General features: G+C 41.1%; 2 protein-coding genes across 2 annotated transcripts in view; one reads left to right on the top strand and one right to left on the bottom strand.

Annotated features, from left to right (window-relative positions):
• The first annotated feature begins 352 nt into the window (after positions 1-352).
• LOC148817991 (transcription factor-like 5 protein) lies at positions 353-6,471 on the top strand. The gene is made up of 6 exons (XM_088937549.1): positions 353-2,021; positions 2,592-2,757; positions 3,815-3,974; positions 4,644-4,854; positions 5,438-5,579; positions 6,355-6,471. Exons 1-6 carry the CDS (start codon positions 1,345-1,347, stop codon positions 6,469-6,471), a joined length of 1,473 nt encoding a protein of 490 aa, XP_088793675.1. The 5' UTR covers positions 353-1,344.
• A 1,275-nt stretch (positions 6,472-7,746) lies between these two features.
• col9a3 (collagen, type IX, alpha 3) overlaps positions 7,747-17,815 on the bottom strand; it is a 31,674-nt gene continuing 21,605 nt past the window's right edge. The window contains exons 21-32 of the mRNA XM_088937519.1: positions 17,358-17,411; positions 16,797-16,850; positions 15,154-15,207; positions 14,633-14,704; positions 13,410-13,445; positions 12,761-12,805; positions 12,329-12,361; positions 10,814-10,960; positions 10,436-10,490; positions 9,774-9,956; positions 9,013-9,090; positions 7,747-8,848 (exon numbers count right to left, since the gene is read on the bottom strand). Of these exons, the coding sequence (XP_088793645.1) occupies positions 8,664-8,848; positions 9,013-9,090; positions 9,774-9,956; positions 10,436-10,490; positions 10,814-10,960; positions 12,329-12,361; positions 12,761-12,805; positions 13,410-13,445; positions 14,633-14,704; positions 15,154-15,207; positions 16,797-16,850; positions 17,358-17,411 (996 nt within the window). The 3' untranslated portion in view covers positions 7,747-8,663. The remainder of the gene's footprint in view (positions 8,849-9,012; positions 9,091-9,773; positions 9,957-10,435; positions 10,491-10,813; positions 10,961-12,328; positions 12,362-12,760; positions 12,806-13,409; positions 13,446-14,632; positions 14,705-15,153; positions 15,208-16,796; positions 16,851-17,357; positions 17,412-17,815) is intronic.

Here is a 17,815-nt window from a genome sequence, read left to right on the forward strand (position 1 = left end):
AGCATATGGTAGCAATGGTGTGTCACTGCTCATAAACCTTCTTTGCTAAGAAAATTAAACACATCGTGAAGCAAAGGTATAAGGCAGTGTGGGTCTTTCTGGGAAGCTGTTGCACTGGCAATAACGTAGCAAATGATCAAAAGATAGGTTCTGTGACCCTGAATTGGAAGAAAATGTTAAAAAATGGATGGATGGAATACAATATTGCTTTATATACTTTATTTTTATGAATTCAGAAGATGTATGAAATCTATTGTTAATTTGAACAATAAATCATTAATTAAAAACTGTTGCGGCAGCATGCGGGTGACATGAAACTGAAAATGATTCTCAAAGACAGTTTGAGTTTTAATGGAATTACAGCTTTTTAATGATACAGCTTTTAAAGAAAATGTTACGAATGGGACATAGGCATACAGTAGTATTACGCTACATGCATCAGCCCCGCGAAAACGTGTTGGAAGCAGGTGTGAGGCCAGGCTTCATGCGGGTGACGTCACAGAGTAAGGGATCTGTCGAGATGGAGGTCGCGTAAGGAGGCAACAAATTTGGCCCAAGAAAATTGTAGAAAACAAAAACACACCAGCTACTTCACATTCCTCGGCACCGCTGACTGCATTTCGAATCGAGGAGCGTTCAAAACGTCAACATTAGGCTTCTCAACCTCCGAGTCTTCCAGAAACTTCCAAGACCCTGAGGTATAAAATAAATGTATATCTTAAAAAAGTTGAGTTTTTGTTTTTTAGAGGAGTCTTTTCCAGAGGAGAATTCTAACTTAAGTGTGTCGGTTTTTACGTGAAAGTAATTCGCGAGTCCGGGAGACAAAGACCGGCGGATTCGGGGGGGGTGCCGTGCGCGAGCCCCTCCCGCTCAGAGCGCGAAAGCGAAGCCCGAGGGCCGGCGAGCGCCGCAGTCAAGGCCGCTAGAGAGAGAGAGACAGAAAGAAATAAGTCGTTTTTGGTCCGAGAAAGCTTTTGTTTTTCCAGGTAGATCGGGTCTCGCCCCCTTCTGCGTCTTACGCATCTTACGCCGCGCCGCCTTGAGGACTTGACTTGATTCATTGTGATCGCTGGAATCGGCGTTGGCTGTGTAAAAGTTACTTTAAAAATCGCCCCCCCCCGCTCCTTTTAAATACAACTACTGTTCATGACTGACCTGTCTGATGCAGCCCAACGGTGTTTGACCTACGGCCCTTCGATACAATTTTAAGCATTTTTGTACTTTCCTTAAGACTCTGCCAGAGAAACGATTAACTTCAGTAATGTATAGCTCGCTTCGAATGAGGGCTTCCTCGTTGGGGATGGTTAATTCTTTCGTTGGTGTATCTGTTATTTTTCTGTAGACATGTCGGAAGCGAGTCAGGTCCAGGCTGTATCGCAGCCGCCCGAGCCCGGCTCTCCCGAGACGGAGGAGGCCACCGCCCCGAAGGGCGGCCTGGCCTTCAGCTCGGACCTCAGCCTGGTGGAGATGACGGAGGTGGAGTACTCGCAGCTCCAGCACATCATCTACTCCGAGATGGAGGTGCAGGACGCCGCGGCGGGCGGGCCGGAGGACGCGAGGTCAAACCTCGCCGGGAGCCACATCCTCCTGGCCAGCGCCCACGCCCACGCCCACGGCGAGGCCGCGTACGGGGAGGAGGGCGCCCCCGCCGGCTGCTCCGGGCGCTGCGCCCCCGGGGCCGGGCCCCACGGGCCGGGCGGTGCTGTCCACAGCCAGAACCACGTCGACCTGCAGGAAATTAAAATGATCCTGATGAGCGACCCCCTCCCTGCCACCTTCACGGCGGACCGGACCCCGACCAGCGCGGGCGAGGTCCCCGGGCCCGTCTTGGCTAAAGCAAGGAACGCCGCCCCGGACAGGAGCCGGGACCACAGGGGCGACTCCGGCGACCTCAGGCGAGGCGGTGCCGAAACCAGACCCAACCCGCCCGCCCGGGTGTGCCTGGAAAAGCGGTTCGGCTGCAGCCCCTGCGACATCAGCAGGCGTCCGGAGACCCAGGCGCCCTCGGGCTCCCTGAGCAAGTATGTGGCAGGAATGTGCAGAGCTCCGCTGTATTGACGGGTCTGTGGTTCGGACTTTTATGTTAAAGGTCGTGGTCAAATAATTGCGGTTCCCTACTATTCCTTACCTTCTATGTTGTGAGTGTTTGTTTTTTTATTTGGTATTTTATACGGGAAAGAGCTAATGGTTGCTAAAGGGGAGTATTCCTGTTCGTTTCAAATGGCAAGTGTCCATATTTAGCGAGTTGAAAGTGAGATAAAGCCCTAGATATCTACAGCCCTAGTAGGTGATATTGTCAATGACTTAATGACTGTTCGGAAAGTTTAAAGAAACCTTTAAAAAAGTTACAGATAAATGGAATCAGCTCATCTAGCTTGTTTGGTAGTTAAGAGCCAAGGGTCCCATCTTCATTTTTGAATGAAGCCAAAGTATCGGCTTCAGCCACTTTGCTGTTCCACACACCTCCAACCTTTCGGGTGAGGAGGAGCCCCCAGTCCTGTTTAATTTTCCATCTCTGCGCCCCAAAAATGACTTCAAAGTGCAGAGGACGTGTGTCGGTGATGCTGCAGTGAGAATGTCTGTCCTTGCAGTTTCCTGTCAGGCCTGCATCACCCGTCAGAGCTGCTGGGAGTGTCCAAGGGCCTGAAACTGGGCAGAACCAAGGTGGCACCCCGGCCCGTGCCCATAGAGTTCACCTACCCTCTCTATGGGGCCAGCTTGTGTAACTCGGCTGAGAATACTGGCACCTCCGCACAGGTAGGAACACTGGCGCAGCTACGATTAGAGTGATGGACTTTTCATCTTACTCATCTGTTCTGCTGGTGCGGTGATTAGCATTGCTGCCTCGTAGTGCTGGGGGCCTGGGATCAGTTCCTGGGGTGCTGTCTGCGTGGAGTTTGTATGTTCTCCCTGTGTTTGTGAGGGTTTCCTCTGGGTGCTCCGGGTTCCTCCCACAGGCCAAAGACATACTGGCAGGTTAATTGGCTTCTGGGAAAATTGGCCTGGGTGCGAATGTGAATATGATAAAGCAGTTAGAAATGTATTGTCTGGAATTGAAACCAGGGTTCCAGTGCTGTGGGGCAGCAGTGCTAATCACCACACCCAATTTAAATGTTATCTGCTAATATACTAGCGTTCTTCTGTCTTCTCCTTTTTTTCCTTGGTTGTCGTACTCCAGCATTCCTCACAAGCCACATTTTACCTGCAACAGAAGCAGGTTCCTGCTCACAGAGAAGAAGAAGGATGCTTGTGGGGGTTTTGATTCACTGGTGTGCCTTTTGTCTCAGCTGGCTTCCTTGCTGTATTGCCATTTATGAGTTTTAAAAGCAGACGTCCTCCGGCTCAGGGATGTACAGTAAATTAATAAATCCAGGCACTGCAGTGAAGGAGAATATACAGCCTCTCTGTACGTGATGCTCCTAAATGTTTGAACAGTTCAGTTCATATTTATTTAAAACTGTAACCTGAAGGCAGATTCAGTGATTTATCCATGCAAGGTGGTTCAGTCATGCGGATCGCTGAAAGTCACAGAATGCACGAGGACAGTGCCAGGGCTTTATCCTGGTCCCCTGGTTCAGAGCAGCTCAGTCAACTGTTGTAGTAAACTGTCAGTAATTGTTGTTAAAAAAGCAAATGTTTACTTAGTAGATTTAATTTATTTGGGATCAACTGTTATCTCTAGAGCTTGTGCCACAGTTTTAGTCACTTTTTAGCCGTTATTAGTTTTGAGAGACATAAAATGACAAGTTTATTTAAAAAAAACAGCATCATTGATCCTATGTGTTCATATTATTTCTTAATCTTTTGTTTTAAGAGTATTGGAAGTTTTTCACAGTTCCTGGAATCGGCAAAGCACCAGGAGCTGATTCCAAGGAATTTCACCTTTAGTTATCAACAAGACACAGAATCTTTCGAACCAACAGTCCTGACCCAAACCAAGTCCTTAGCCGAACAAGTCTGGGTTAATCAAGAAGGTATGGAGATGTTTAGAGAATTCTACTGTATAAAATAAGCTATTTTAATAGCAGTTACCGATAGCAGCAGCTTATTTTTTATTTTAATTTTAAGTTTTTGATTTTAAGGTTCATGACTGTGGATTGAAGTTGTTTATAATTCAAGTTGTGACCTGTAACCAGTGAACTGCAGGTTTAAAGAAAAATTAGTATTTAGTACCATTTGATGTCGTTCATTAATTTAGCAAGTGAAATAAATTTTGTAGAATTTTACTTATCATACAATGATGCCCATCCTAAAGTTTATTGGACACTCATTTCTCCAAGCGAGATAGTTAAGAATTTAAGCACATCAGCAGTTTCAAGATACAGGGTGTGTCTTAAACGTTTATTGCTGTGTGGTTTTAAGTTACTTAATGCACAAGATATCTGAACAGCAGCTATGATGAAAAAGCTCCAGAAGAGATTTCTTTATCGTATAAGGAGGACAGCTCCTCAAGCTACTGAAGTGTTGAATAAACCAGTGAGCAGCACTGGACATGGAGCTTAGAGGTGCTTATGTCTGCCCCTGTGTATGGAGCCGCCCTGTTCTTTGTGAAAAAACACGCCAAGCGGGCTGAAGATGCCGAAAGGGCTCCCATCTTTCTTCTTTATTAACGCGTCCCCCCCCCCTTCTCCCACAAAATAAAGAAATCTTACAGGCCAGGCGCAGGGCGAGCAGCAGGCGCAGCCGGGCCCGTGGGCAGCAGGCGGCCGGCGAGCGGCGCGCCCTCAGCGACATCCAGAACGGGCTAGCGGCCCCGGGCGGCGAGGCCGCGGACGGCACCCTCAGGAAGAGCAGAGGGTACGGGGAGAACTCGCTTCGCCGGGAGAGGCACAACAGCATGGAGCGGGACAGGAGGTGCTTATCCGTGGAGCGGGAATAGAAATGGGTCGTGAGCTGCTTTCCCTGACAGCTGTAACAGGCTGTAGTTTTTGGTTCCTGTTGCTGCTCAGTTCCCTTTTGAAGTGAATTGTTCTGTCATTTTCCCCGCAAGGGATCCTTCTTGCTTTTTGAGTATCTCGCACTGTGCCATGATTAGATTTGTCTTCTCCTTAGTATTGTTGATCCAAAATCTTGCGTTTGTTTCAACATTTTATTGACAGTATTGTTTTTAGAAAGTGGCCATTTTTCCCAGCTAAATGATGTAAGTTGTATTATACTGCCGAGTGCGTGTATTCAGAATCCTGGATAATGGAAAGCACTGTTCAGTACACGTGTCCAAAGTGCATAATGTTGATAGAAGTGAGAACAACCTGCAGAACACATCACTGGCAGTTTTGACTTGGAAAATATGGGTTTGCATTCTGTTTATTGCATCTCTGCATTAATTAAGTGTGCAAAGCCTTCCATCTTTAAATTGTTTTATTTGCAAGAATCAGGGCAAAAAATCAACACTGAATTCAGTTTAAATCAGTGTAGTTTCTCCTTGGAATACTTTCAGAAGGAGAATCCGTATTTGTTGTGATGAGCTGAACATCCTGGTTCCATTTTGCACCCCTGAGACTGACAAAGCCACAACACTGCAGTGGACCACCGCGTTCCTCAAATACATTGATGAAGTACACGGAGACAGCCTGAAAAAGGTAGGTATGGAGAATACCCATTTAAAAAAGAATAGTAAAATGTTTTATGGTAAATTGAATATCTTCAGAATGTTATTAACATGATTTGCAGCCTACAGGGGACTTAAATTTGAACATAATGTTATAGCATTCTGTCAGTAAATAATAGTCTTAAAAATACTTTTTGCATGTTTCCTGGTTTGTAAAAGTAGATGTGAAGTTCATACTGGTTTATAAATAATTGATTTCCTAAACTGGAAACCAGAAATAGCACTAGATATACATTGTTCTATAAAATAAAATGCATAAATACGAAGTGGTACATTTGTGCTGTGTATATCTAGGATACTAAGAGTCAGAATTGAGTTTTTCAAGGATGTTCTTGTAGAAAAGGGGTTCCCAATGCTTGCCTTGGAGGTCCTCACACCTATTTCTGTTCCAGACAAGCTCTCGATTGTAGCACCAAAACCTTTATTACCTAATAATCATAATAATTTCCAGCCCTTTTGTGCCCTTAAACGGAAATAAAATTACTTTGAAATAAAATTCCAAACCTCTTGAGTAGAAACCAATGTGAATATTCCACTAAAGCACCTTTTTTAATCAGACAACTTGGTAGTCAACCCTAATTGAACTAAATAATTAAGCTGAGCTAGAATGAAAATCATCAGGTGTGTGTTTGACCCCAGGATCAGGACTGGGAACCCCAGTTTTAGATATTAAGCCATGCAAAACGTAATTGTGGTACAGAAATTGCATTTTGCCAACAGATACTTTGTGATTCTCTCTTGTCCAGGAGTTTGAGAATGCTTTCTGTGGCAAGACTGGCAAACGCCTGAAGCCTGGCCTGACGGTGCAGCCCATGCCTCATGAAGAGAGCCCACTGAGCAGCGTACCAGTGGAGCAGAAATGAAGTCAAGGACACTGTATAGAGTATGTATTTTTTGCAAATACTCCAGAAGAGTATTTTGATTGCATTCTTAACGTACACACTAAAAATGTTTAAAATATACATTGCAGAAATCCCTATCCGTATGTACATGGTTGGCTTTGCATAGTAAGAATAGAGCAGTCACAGGCTCTAATCTTGCTGCACTGATTAGTAGACTAATGATGCATCTGAATTGTCTTTTGTTCCGTTGAGCTCTGAACAAAAGGAGACCATTGTGTACAGTTGAAGGACATCTGGATCTCCAATAACAACCATTGTCTCATTCTGTAGCTGGAGCTCATGTGAATGTCTTGCATAAATAATTCTTGTCTATAGTTTACATATTTAAAAACATATCGATACAAAATAAAGTTGTGTATCCTTTTATATTGTCTTAAACCAAAAACAAGAGCAACATGATGAGTCTTTACCCTCCTGTTTCTTCTGTAATGCTTGTCATTTTATTGGGAGACCTGGTATTTGAGCTGTGACCATACAGACATACATCAGGATAATTCTCTTTTTATATGGAAGCATCATAGGTACAACAGTGGCACCAACAGATCAAGTTCTGTAGGGCTAAATAATGGAGTTATCAACTTTTATTATAAAACACATTTGAAATTTTTAATTTCTCTTTCACAACACGATTGTGAAATATAAAGGATAACTATACATCTTTTAATTTCTTGAATATGGGGGGAAAAGGAACATGAAACTGTTTTGCAGAAAAGCTTCCAGAGGTGGCACTGTTTCTCCATGCTAGATTTTAAAAGGTAAAGAAAAATACCGGACAGGTTTTCTCCAGTAGTTTACTACAATATTATTTATATTAATATATAGTAATATTTTGCATCTTAAATGTTAAGTCAAATTGACTTTTACTTGCAAAAAGATATATATATATTAAATAAAGCTAAATGAATTGGGTATTTGTTACACATTAAAATTGACAAGTTTGGAATTAATAACATACTTGTATTTAGTTAATGATTATTGGAGTAGGATAGGTTCTACTTTTTAATAGCTTGAAAGCACTTACATACTTAAAAGTACTGTAACATCAATAGTTTGCCATGTTCTGTAATTTAAGAGTAAAGTTTCTTGTTTTCCTTGTTGGCATTTACATTTTAAAAATAAAACAATTTCAAAACATTGTTTTGTATTTTGTTTAAACAATTCAAGAATTCTTGTGTATATTCAGTTTATAACTTGTATCATTGACTTTTATTGATGTTTAGAACAGAGTAATGTTTTACTGAAAAGTGGCTTTATTTGATATTTCTTACAACATATGGTGCTGTAGTGCTTTACTGTACATACAACAGTCACCCACAAATAATAAATAGAATTTAAATTCATGTATATTTAATAGTTACAGCACCATTGCATAGTGGATGTGGATTTACATTGAAGACATGGAAAGGGATTAAGCACACTTTATGGAGGACTGCATGCTTGTAACAATTGTTTGCTGCACCCACAGAGACACTTAAAAGGTTTTATTTCCTGACATATTTTGCGGGGAATTGGCTTTCAGAATTAAATCCAATTTAAACACTGCATTGTTACGAAAACAAACAAAAACACTTTACAAGCTGCTTCCAATAACACCAAAACTAGGTAAGTGTTGAGAATGGATCTTACTGCAGGTGTACTTCAACTATACAAAATACATGGACACAGTTTGTGATATTTATAATTCTATATACAAAGCCCCTGCGCAGAATGATGGCTCTTGCTCAGAATTGTGATCACGAAAGACTGCGAGGTAAGCTTTCCTGCTGAGGAGACACAAAGCCACAGTAGGGCAGCGCTGCGTTTGAACTCTAAACCTACCACAAAGACATTCAGGAAGAGGAACAGCAGGGAGAGGGGCCTCTGTTTGGCAAGAGAGGTGTGTAGAAAGAAAAAAAAAATAATTGTCTTTAAGCACCTTTTCAGTAAAGTCATTCATGGGAGACTGTTTTATTGTTTAAGGAGCGATACTGATGTTCTTGTGCTCTTGCTCATTACTGCCGTCTGTCCTTTTTAGTTTCTTGGAAGAGTGATTTTTTTATTGCTGTATTGCAGGGGTTTTTTCAGCCCTCTTCCTCACTCTTTTGTTCTTAGATATCCAGTCACTTTCTCTTTTTTTTTTTATTAAAAAAGGTAACTCTGCCATTCCTCCCAGTTTAACTGTTTTTCGGACTGGGCGATTTTCCTCCCGCCACGGCCCCCTGGCAGGCCGACGTGTCACAGATTCCTGGGGACCCCTGGGCACCGGGTCTTCCCACTCTGCCAGGCTCACCAGGGTAGCCCGGGTCGCCTGGGGTGCCATGGCGACCGTCTTTACTCACTCCGGGCACCCCAGGAAGGCCTGGTGGCAGACAGAACAATAAGCTTTAGTGCTCAGAAGCATGTAACTGTAAGGCACAGAGACTCACCCGGAAAGATAAAGTGCTTTTGTTAAATTTGTTCAATGTATAATAAGGATTGTTAAGAAATGCTCACTAAATGGACTTTTCAGTGCCTTGCACGTACCTTGATGCCCTTGGTCTCCTGTAGGTCCATCAACGCCTTTGCCTGTATGTCCTTTATCACCTTGCTCACCTGGGTCCCCTAGGGTGCAATTGAAGGCAACAACACAATCGTTACTTTTGGACAATCATATTCCAGACCTGACACCAGCCAGGACATGATGTTATGTCAGAATATGGGGCTTAACCTCCCTTTACTGTTTTTATTGTTTCCCAAGCAAGTCTCAAAGCAAGTAAGTAAATAAAAAAAGAAATTATACTTATGAGAAGTAAAGCCCTGTCTATCACATTGTCACATGATAGTGTATTTCGCAGTTTTGTTCCAGTCCTACTTAAAAAACTTAAAAGAGCACTTCAACAGGTTTAGGATTGCATATTTCATCATGGAAGAGTTTTCAGACACAGAAAAACAGTGGGTAGAAGATGGATTTTCTCCATTTGCTGCTTTGTTTGGACAGTTAAAAATCCATTCACCTTTTAAAATAATCAAACATCAAGTATCACACATGAATACAGAGCACACAAATACAAAGAAGCTGAGAATCATTAATCCTAGCAGAATTGGGCCCAGATAATCTGACATGCATATATTTGGACACATATATGCATTCCATACCTTTTAGCACCTAATTGGCCTCCACTATTCAAGCACAGCTCAACAAGCCAGGCCTTATGGCAATGCCTACTTAGTGGGACAGGTGGCGTGCATTTCTACCCACCCTCTCCCATACCCAGCCACAGCTGCATAGCCCACTCCTCCCTCACCTCTGGGGCCGGGGTCCCCCAGCTCTCCCGGGAGCCCTCGGTATCCGGGAGGCCCTCGTGGCCCTTGGTGTCCTATCGACCCAGCGGGTCCAGGCTGTCCTGGTGGCCCAGGAGGCCCTGGGCGACCCACCATGCCAGGTGCCAGGGGCCTTCTCAAGTTGGCAGCCAGCTGGCCAATCTGATCTGAGGAGTAGAAGACAGAAACGTTTCTCTTGTCATGATAGAAGAATAATAAGAGGAGACAAAAGTCTTTTCTAATAATTTCTCTAATTCCCAGAGTAGTGGGTTCTTCTGTACCGGTCTACATCTTTTGGATGGATTCACAGGCATTTAAAAAAATTCAAGTGTAAAATTATTGCATATGTGGTGTCCCCAGACTTAAAATATTATTTTATTTTACGCAATCTCAAATGAGAGCTGATCTATGTGATCTAAAACCCATGACCACATGTCAATTAGTAAAATGAGAAAATACTAAAACGTATGCTATTTTTGATCACAAAGTCTGAAGTCAGATACTTTACAGACCATCCCACAGCAAACTCGTACTGAAATGCTGAAATTTTCCCTCCATTGAAAACAGGGCAGTAGATCACCTTTCATTGATAGTGTTAGGTTTCACATTTATTGAAAGCAGAATAAGCTTATTGTTCTCTTCTCACCATCTATCATTCCGGTACAAATTTCCCTGATGTGCTGTTCGCTGGCCAGTTTGCCCTAAAATGGGAGGAAAAAATGTGAAGAGTAAACTTTTCCTAAAGTTCAAGAATTTCACCTGGACAAATAAGAAGCAACTGAGTTTATCGAACATGCAAAAGATTACCCATGGACAAAAGAAGCATTTAAGGCTTGGGCAGGTAAATCACTCTACTCTAGAAGCTGCTAAGACTCCAAATAGAGTCTACAAAGCATTGGTAAAACATTGGGACTAAGGCTTGACCGGATCCACTGAGGATTAAATAAATGAATCTCGAAAAACACGAATCGGACTTTCACATCCCGGCGAGCGACTGCGGCGGCGCCAGGCCCAGGGCACTCACAGGAACGCCGGTTTTCCCCGCGATGCCCGGCAGGCCCTGCTCTCCCTGGAAGCCCATGAGGCCTGATTTCCCAGGGGGGCCTCGGGACCCGGTTTCTCCTTGGGGACCAGTGAAGCCCTTCGGACCCATTTCACCACGTTTCCCAGGCTTTAGGAGACCAAAAGAAAGAGAAATGACCGAACTGAACCAAATCTATTGGAACCACTTTAGTACAGCAATGCTGTAATGTTGCTGCCGACATGCAGAACAGAGTAAATCAACAGCCATGGAATTAGCAGGCCTTGCAGTGGTGTGGCGCTGGGCTTTGTTGATCCCAAAATCCAAAAGGAAATCACTCGGACAAGAAACGTTACTTTCACTTGAGCACACTTCACAGACACAGAGAAGAGCGCCAAATATAGATCGGGCTCAAAAGAGTCTAAAAATCCACATCTGATTTGTATGTGAGGAAACTTGTGACATATATATAGAATTTCTTTTTGCACACATCATTTTGAAGCATCTTTTTTTTTTCCCAGGATAAATTAAGTGAAAAAGAGCAAAGTGCGGCACTGTGACACATCAGAGTGCTTGAAGTAATTACATTAATTGGGCTGCAATCTTTTCAGCGATACAGCATTAATTATTTCCCTTTGGGGCTCCGAAAAGCAGGTTAATAAAGCCGAAGTAGCAATCCATTACAGTAATTAATCCAGTTAAACCTGGAATGTGTTCTGGAATCTGGTGTAATTAGTTCATGAGCTGCTGTTCATGTCTCTCACACAGCACTGCCAGTGAGCAGTGAGGTGGCAGCTGGGTGAGTCCAGGTCTCGCATTAGGGGTTTACAGTAGCCAGTAAGTAAGAGTAAAATGTCACAGAGTAAGGTTTTTTCATATTATACTATTTGCATTTCATTTCCAGAATTGTTTGAAATGTTATAATCATCAGTTATCAAAGGGTTTCAAAGCTAAATACATAAAGCAGAGGACATGTTTCATCCACCACTGAAGTCCAGCACTACCTGGGTAATGCAGAGAAGCCATTATGTACCAACAGCCCCAAAGGTCCCATATATATATTTTTGGTCTGAAAGACCTTTGTCACTTTTATAATTCATTTGATGCTTTTCCTTAAAAAAAACAAACAGATGTAAGCAGTATGTGATGATGAATCTCTTATATATTAGGCATAAAGAGAAAGAAGGAGAATGAAACAGGCAGATACGACTGTCTCAAACTGTCATTTACTGGGAAATGTGATGTTAGATGCCAGGTGTGCGACTAAAGCCTTTGCTTCACTTTCTATCATAAGTACATTAATCAAACTCTGTCCTGGCTAGTATTTTTGATAAATATAAAACAGTGTTTTGTGACGCTGTGTTTGTGTGCTTTCTATCTCATTAAGTGACTAAGTTAAACAATAGCTGCATTGATACCAGTTATGATGAGGTTATATATTACAGTGCTTGCAGTCACTTATTGATGTCTAAACCTGTGTAACCCACTGAAATGAAGAAATAATTCCAGGAAACTTACTTCTCCTTTTTGTCCAACTGGACCAAATGGACCCTAAAGAAATGAAACAAATTTTGAGAAAACAAAAAAAGATGGAAATGTGATGCTGCTAAAATAAATGGAATGATAATGCAAAGAGTCATTTTTCATTACTCTGGCCTAAGAGAATCTTTTCTCTTATTGCCACAAAACCTCATACCATTCAACACATCATTGACAAAACAAATCAATCATTTGTATATATAATAATGTATATTACTATGTATATATCTTTATATTAAACCACTGGCAGATAGATTTGATAGGTCATTAATGATACAAATAAATACCCCTCCAATTCCCAGTTAAAAGTTAATTATACAGAACCTTTTTTTGTGCTCATATTGAGTTAGATCTAAATTTGAGGATCGTTCTGTTAAGTTCAGATTTGTAGACATAAAGTTCTTGACATACCGGTTCCCCTTTCTCTCCAGGAAGTCCATCACTTCCTGCAATACCCTAAACAAGAGAAATGAAGAGAGGATTAGGAAGGTGTCTTTTGATTTCATTATTTAATTTAAATTATATCAAGTGCTTATGTTCCTCAGTCCTAAATCAAGAAAGCATCTGAAGAAGCTCAATGTAGATGTAAGGTTCCCTTTTGATTAAGTAACGAGCTTCAAAGATGTAACTGTCCTGCATATACTGTATATTGTAAAGTGTATACTGATGCTAAAACATAGGCTGCAAATTTGTAATTTGTCATTCAGCACATTGCTCAACAGGGATGTAATTACAAAGTCTTGTAAAAGCCCACTGGAAACTCTAAACCCCCTCTTCTCTCTCAAAAAAGCATTTGGAGTTTACCAATTTTGACAACTTTTCTTTCCTGTTTACTTTCTGAATGACAGTACACGCTCCTCAAACCCTCCAAGAAAATCAAAATATTAATTGGCAATACTCTGTTTCTAAAGCATATTCGTCATGAGGCTCTTAAGCCCACTTAACAGAAGTGAAGGAAGTCACAACATTGTTCTTATTAATTTTGGTGAAGACAAGACCGCAGATGAAAATGAAACTTGTTAGAGAGGAGAGGCAGATAAAGGACTGTAAATATTCATACTGGATTTCCTTTAGGCCCCGAAGCTCCAACTGGACCCTAAGAGACAGAGAAGGAGAGACAGGATAAATAAAGGCTCTGCTGTTGGAGTAACAGACAGGCCCCCGGCCGCCGACAGGTTGGCTCTGCGGGTAAGAGGCAGGGCTGTCTGATGTACAGAGGGAGCTTACAGGCCGCATAAAGACTCACTTTGTTCTGCGTCTCCACTGACAGTCCCCTAACACTCAATAAAAACATTCTCGAGCCTCGAGGAAACCAACCCATACAGAATAGTCCTATGCTCATGCATGGTAATGAAAATGTACTTTTCAAATATTGAGACTACCTACAGTACATTGAAATAGGACAAAATCTACAAAGCAAGTAATGTGGTGTTAATTATTCATGTGTCTATTACATTGAAGTCTTTTTAATTTAAAATGTTCTGTGAGAGTCATTACATTTACCCCATGCAGCATGTGTTTAATTTTGGTTTGATTTCATGTTGCTGAGATCGCAAAATATGCAGTTTTGTTGTTTGACATATTATTTTCCTGTGTATTCCAATACAGCTGTTCAAATTTGACATTGATTTTGGATGTGCACATTGTGTTTTGAAGTGCTCTTCAAAGACATTATTCTTCAAAGTTTTTTTGGATATTTTAAAGTTAATGTATTGAAAAAATATCATTATTTCTGCATAACAGGAAATTCTGAGGCTTTGAAAGCCCCTGTAATGAATAACCTTTGCCAGTAAAAGAAAATAATTATTTTCCCTGCATTGGTTCAGTCTATAAAAATAGTGTAAGAAATGTTAATATAAAGTCTTTTAATTTATAATAGCAGATTCTTGCAGTATATCCATACCTTTTAGCACCTAATTGGCCTCCACTATTTAAGCACAGTTCAACAAGATTGGAAAGGTCCTTATTTTTAAATACAGGGAAATCTTTGGCATACCAAGAGCTCTAAAGAAAATTGATGGGCATTCTGCCCACAGTGGAAAAGCAGACTGAAGTACATCAAAAATGGTCAGGCTCTGACACTTAGTCTTCTCTGTTGCAGTCAGTTTTGAAGTAAAGCAACTAATGTCTTCATTAGACACTATGACAGTACAACATGGCGTATTTGTTTTCATTTTCATTTTTCTCATTTTTTAAATACACATCTGCAGCATCATGAGAGCATTTTTAATTGTGCAGGCTTCATTGTGAGCTTCACGACAGACCTTCAGTGTGTGGACTCACCCTGTCACCAAATTGTCCTCGGATTCCTGTTGGCCCCGGAAGTCCTGCGTCCCCCTGAGCACCTTTAGGTCCCTGCAGTTAGATCATATTTCTAGTCAAAATAACTTTAGAGATACCAAAGAGAGATTTGACCATAGGTTTAAAGGCACGCAAATGGGTCAGCAGAACATGCTCATGTCTGGATTATTTGATACAATTAAACATCTGGTTGTTTTTGACAGTGTACAATATAGCTAAAGAAGGAGCTACAAAATGAATGTGTTCCTATATGCACAAACAGTAGACCATTAATTAAATAAATGTGCCCATCAAAGTTTCATATCATGTGAATGAGTGATTAAAAAGTGAATGAGCATTGCAGGGCACTACTGTAAAGATCAAGGAAGAGATGTTCTTTTTATTCAGTGCGGTAAAGCAATAAGGAATGAATTAAGTGCAGCCTTCGCTTTCTAAAAAGGGTAAAATAACTGTACCTCTGATGTTCGGAATAGGGCTCAGTGTGAAACAAAGAAATGACTGACCTGGTAACCTTTAACCCCTGGTGCCCCCAGGTCTCCTTGAGCCCCGATTCCTCCCTGTGAAATAAACAGCACATCTCCATCAGAACGGCAAACATCAAGTAGTTCCACAACCATCCCTGGGCAGTAAGCGCCTTTCTCCCTCTAATGTCCATCACCGAGCTTTTCCACCCAAAAAAGATGTTGGACACCTCAAATCTGTAAAACTGGACATTCAGCTAATTCAATTTTAACACTGGGAACACCAGTTTTTCTGTTTTTAGATGTTTTTTTTCTTTCTCTTCAGGATGTGCGTAGAAAGTCGAAGTGTATCTTTCTTCAAAAAAGTAAATAATTTGATCACAAAATATATCTTCTGTCACTTGCTCTTTAGCAAGAGAAGGCTCCTAGGGATATGTAGCTGGAGCCCTATGTTATGATTTTTTCAGGTTGTGTTATACATCTAGAACATGGCAAACTGCATCAGATTACAGGAGCTTTTCGCTGGGGGCTTGGGTTATTCATTGGTGACATTTTTAAAATAGCCCTTTGTATTGATCTCCTTTCTGAGCTGTGCAGGCTTAAAGCAATCAGTGCATCCACTCATCTCTGGAATCTACACTGCCAATAGAGCTGCTGAAGTATACAAATCTTTTTTCCCAGGGCTGCAGCACTTAAACATTGGACAATAGCTCTTCTGTCCAGATAGGACCATTCCCACTTTCTCGAATTAACTACTTTTAGTTAGGGCTAGCCCCAGTAGGAATGGCTTTGAGATGGCATCGCTAGATTGTAATTCACGTACTATTGAAATATACTGAAAATTATTTTTGATTGGATAGGGGTGAAATAAAAGTCTGTAATATATGAACATAATATTTTCAGTGTTCTCTTACCCTGTAGCTCACAGGCTTACTTATATGGTACCATATAAATTTAAAAATACATCTTAAAACCATACTTTATTTATACAGCTATTTATGGCTTGCTAGGGGAAAAATATAAAAATAAATATGTAGTTTTCTTACATCTAAATATGTAATGACTCAACACTATAAATCAAAAGCTTCTGTCAATTTTCCATATAATTGATTTGATTGGTTATTTTCCTAGCCAAAACACAGGGTTTACAGTTATTATATTTTGTAAATGATATATATTTTAGTATCTATTATTAAATATCTTTATTTAGCAATTAACACATTATTATATATCACATCCTTTTATGTTCTATCAATTCGAAAACTATTAAAGATTTGACATATTTGCCTGAGTTCAGGCACTGTTTCTAGAATAATTTTCCATTTCTTTAGTTTAAGGATCGATCATAACTCATAAGTGACCCCAGAGCTTGAGAACTGGCTAGAGTGGGGTAGCAGCCATGAGCAATAGATCTTTTCTATGGTCAGGAACCTGACCATGAAACACCGAAACAAGTGCCAGCCAAGAGCAATTTCATGCCATCAGCAGTTAGTATATTTAAAATATTATTAACTTGATACTATTGCAACTGCCCTCTTATTTACAGTCCCTAGTACGTCTGTTAAACTCTTTTTCATGGATCTAAAAGTCTGTGCTGAGTAAACTATAGCGTGAAGGTGGCAGTACAGTATTGTGTGTAGCGCTTGGAAAGTGTTTTGGACTGGGTGCTGGGATGAAATACTCACAGCTACACCTCTAGGCCCAGCCTCGCCCCTCTCTCCGGGAATGCCCGGAATACCCTGAATTAAGAAAGAAAAGAGGAAGAGGGATGAGTTACTGTGGTTGCTTCTGGGCAAGTTAAATGAAAATTCATAAGAGACATTGGCGAGCTGTGGGAAATGAACTTGGGTTATTCAAGCAAGTGGATGTGACACAAAAGGTAAAATTGCAGTTTAACAAGTTTACTTTTAAGCACATTTATACTCTTGCTGATTACCAATACATTTCAAGCCAAAATAACTAGGTACTATCAGATCTTAAAATGCTGCCTTTAAGGCCAAAGGAAGAATGGAAATTACATACAGCACTTTGGAATATTTTGTTTTGGAATCAGTTGTATCATTCTACTGCCCCCTTCCTCCTGGATGGTAAAACAGTCTTTGAAGCTCATTACAAATGTTCCAGGGATCTAGAAGTGACTTTCTCACTATATTCACAATTCAAACTGTGTTGGTTCACACTTGCTCTGTGCTTCAGAGCACAGATGCCCCGTCCAAAGGCGCTATACAAGCCCGTCAGATACATACAGGAATACCTGGCTCTCCAGAAGGGCCAGCCTCTCCCATTTCTCCTTGGTCACCCTGGGAAATAGAAACCCGTGTCAAGCATCTTTCAGGCACAACTGATCAATACACTGGGTACACGGGTCCTAGTGACTGGAAAGCTGTTTGGATACTTATTAGTTAGTATTGGGTTATACACTAAATTCTTCTTACACAACTGTTTTACTGGACTCAGATCACATCAGCTCATTTTATGTAGACTTATCTACATATACTTATATATGTAAGCTTATCTTATGGAGACGACCAGTAAAGATTACATGAGAAGTATGAAACCATGATATCTGTAGTATGAGTAACTACAGACATAACCTCGTCAGGGGTCTGTTTGTTTCGCTGAAGAAAACTAATCTAAAAGGTATAGGCTGATGTGAGTGTGTGATGTGAGCCTATACTCTTATGCTACTAATGTGCTAACACTA

This window comes from Atractosteus spatula, chromosome 19, assembly GCF_055471065.1.
Source record: "Atractosteus spatula isolate fAtrSpa1 chromosome 19, fAtrSpa1.hap1, whole genome shotgun sequence".
In the NCBI taxonomy this organism is placed as follows: domain Eukaryota; kingdom Metazoa; phylum Chordata; class Actinopteri; order Semionotiformes; family Lepisosteidae; genus Atractosteus; species Atractosteus spatula.

What these genes read in the sequence shown, in the direction of transcription:
- LOC148817991 (XM_088937549.1), top strand. Translation starts at nt 1,345, where the DNA reads ATGTCGGAAGCGAGTCAGGTCCAGGCTGTATCGCAGCCGCCCGAGCCC. An exon ending in CCCTCGGGCTCCCTGAGCAA is followed by an intron (nt 2,022 to 2,591) that starts GTATGTGGCAGG and finishes CTGTCCTTGCAG; the next exon opens with TTTCCTGTCAGGCCTGCATC. An exon ending in AGTCTGGGTTAATCAAGAAG is followed by an intron (nt 3,975 to 4,643) that starts GTATGGAGATGT and finishes CACAAAATAAAG; the next exon opens with AAATCTTACAGGCCAGGCGC.